Raw genomic sequence first — 2,500 nt, 5'->3', positions numbered from 1 at the left:
CAGGGGCATAGTTTAACATCTCTGTGTTTGTCTGTGACAGGTTCATCACGTTCATTGATGTTCAGGGGCATAGTTTAACATCTCTGTGTTTGTCTGTGACAGGTTCATCACGTTCATTGATGTTCAGGGGCATAGTTTAACATCTCTGTGTTTGTCTGTGACAGGTTCATCACGTTCATTGATGTTCAGGGGCATAGTTTAACATCTCTGTGTTTGTCTGTGACAGGTTCATCACGTTCATTGATGTTCAGGGGCATAGTTTAACATCTCTGTGTTTGTCTGTGACAGGTTCATCACGTTCATTGATGTTCAGGAGCATAGTTTAACATCTCTGTGTTTGTCTGTGACAGGTTCATCACGTTCATTGATGTTCAGGGGCATAGTTTAACATCTCTGTGTTTGTCTGTGACAGGTTCATCACGTTCATTGTTCTATGTGTCCGTGGGGTATTCAGTCAAATGCATATTTACCTAATAATATTTATTTTTAAAATGTAATTCTCTGGCTATGTACAATAATATCAAGATTGTCAATTCTCACTATAGGCATACTTCTGAATCTTCCTTATGTGTCTGATGAACCTACAAATCTATTGAAAAACATAGTCATAAATTACTTTAGTATAGTATGATGACAATCCCAAAATAGGCAACACTTTGAAGTGAAAGTGGCCTTTAATAGTTAGGGGTCAGTAGAGGTGAGCCTTCATGCCAACTAAAGGAAGTAACAAACAAACATACCCACTGTTCATGGTCCGCTTTCTAGCAGCGTTCAACGAAGATACAGACGGAATAACAATATTACATGGAGTTATGGAAGTCAAATATATAAAATGATACCTAAAAGAGCATAAGTCTCCATTAAAATGTGTCATAAAATGGGTGAATTAACCAAAATAATAATGTCATGTGTGTTTTTTTTAGTCCAGGGCCAGGTTGAAATACTCATCTCTGATACTGAAGTGCCTGGCGTTCTGTGGTTATCACCTCAACAAGAACAGAAATTCACTTCACCGCAGTAATGGATGCAAACTTGACACGGATCGGATCGTCTTGCACCCCAGAAGCAGTGAAGCAAGGGCTGCTATAAGCTAAGCTAACTACAAGCAATTCAATTCTAATTGTGTTCAGTTGTCGATCCAATAGCGCTCATAACTTAGCTGACATCTCTTCATAAAGGTGCAGACCATGAAGTGTTTCATTGCAGTAGGGGACACTATTATCATACGTATTTAAGCATCTATCTACCTATTCATGATAACTTATCACTGCTCATCACTAAGAATGGCAGTGGTACTATAGCTGAGGGAGGGAGGGAGGGAGGGGAGGGAGGGGAGGGAGGGAGGGAGGGAGGGAGGGAGGGAGGGAGGGAGGAGGGAGGGAGGGAGGGAGGGAGGGAGGGAGGGAGGAGGAAGGAAGGAAGGAAGGAAGGAAGGAAGGAGGAAGGAAGGAGGAAGGAAGGAAGGAAGGAAGGAAGGAAGGAAGGAAGGAAGGAAGGAAGGAAGGAAGGAAGGAAGGAAGGAAGGAAGGAAGGAAGGAAGGAAGGAAGGAAGGAAGGAAGGAAGGAAGGAAGGAAGGAAGGAAGGAAGGAAGGAAGGAAGGAAGGAAGGGTACATTCTATTTGTAAATCAAGTGGGCAGAACAGAGAAAGGCAAGAGGGGAGAAGACTGTCTGGGTGTACTTAAAGCAAGGCAATCACAGGCTATTTCTCTGTGGCTGGGTCTGTGTCTGACATGGAGTGGGCACTGTCACACAGCTAGACAGGACACTACCGTAGAAGCAATATCTTCAAGACTTATCTTGTGGTCAAACAAGGAGAAAATATACATTTTATTATTATCCTCTCACATTGATCTCTTATTTAATACATTATTTCTTTGATAAATCTTATTGATATTTTATTGACTACATGATTTATTTAATTAAACTTATTGGCATATATTCTTTAACCAGAATCCCGATGAGTCATGAATTGTCAATGTGTTATTGTCCATACCTTACAACAACATGATTTGTTTGACATTATGGTCTTTACACTGAGACACAGTGGTATAAAACACTGTAAAATACAACTACGTACAAAGCCTTCAAATCCTCTAAGAACTGTGAAAGTGTATCACCTATGTCTTTGACCATGGTCTGAGGTGTGCCGATGATACCATGATAATGTATACAGGTAATGCAGGTATATGAGTAGTTTATAAAGTGGTAATGTATACAGGTAATGCAGGTATAATGAGTAGTTTATAAAGTGATTATGTGTACAGGTAATGCAGGTATAATGAGTAGTTTATAAAGTGATTATGTGTACAGGTAATGCAGGTATATGAGTAGGTTATAAAGTGATAATGTATACAGGTAATGCAGGTATATGAGTAGGTTATAAAGTGGTTATGTATACAGGTAATGCAGGTATATGAGTAGGTTATAAAGTGGTTATGTATACAGGTAATGCAGGTATATGAGTAGGTTATAAAGTGATTATGTATACAGGTAATGCA

General features: G+C 39.7%; 1 protein-coding gene across 3 annotated transcripts in view; it reads right to left on the bottom strand.

Annotated features, from left to right (window-relative positions):
* Positions 1 to 2,500, bottom strand: part of LOC109880797 (ryanodine receptor 3) — a 284,327-nt gene that overhangs the window by 226,021 nt on the left and 55,806 nt on the right. The window contains exon 4 of one of the 3 annotated variants that reach the window (XM_031800945.1): positions 741 to 761. The exons of the other annotated variants lie outside the window; for them this stretch is intronic. Coding sequence (XP_031656805.1) covers positions 741 to 761 — 21 coding nt within the window. The remainder of the gene's footprint in view (positions 1 to 740; positions 762 to 2,500) is intronic. 3 annotated transcript variants of the gene reach the window in all.

The sequence above is a fragment of the Oncorhynchus kisutch genome, linkage group LG21, assembly GCF_002021735.2.
Source record: "Oncorhynchus kisutch isolate 150728-3 linkage group LG21, Okis_V2, whole genome shotgun sequence".
Taxonomy (NCBI): domain Eukaryota; kingdom Metazoa; phylum Chordata; class Actinopteri; order Salmoniformes; family Salmonidae; genus Oncorhynchus; species Oncorhynchus kisutch.
Note: the sequence above shows the minus strand (reverse complement) of the source record. Positions and strands in the feature narration are given on the sequence as shown.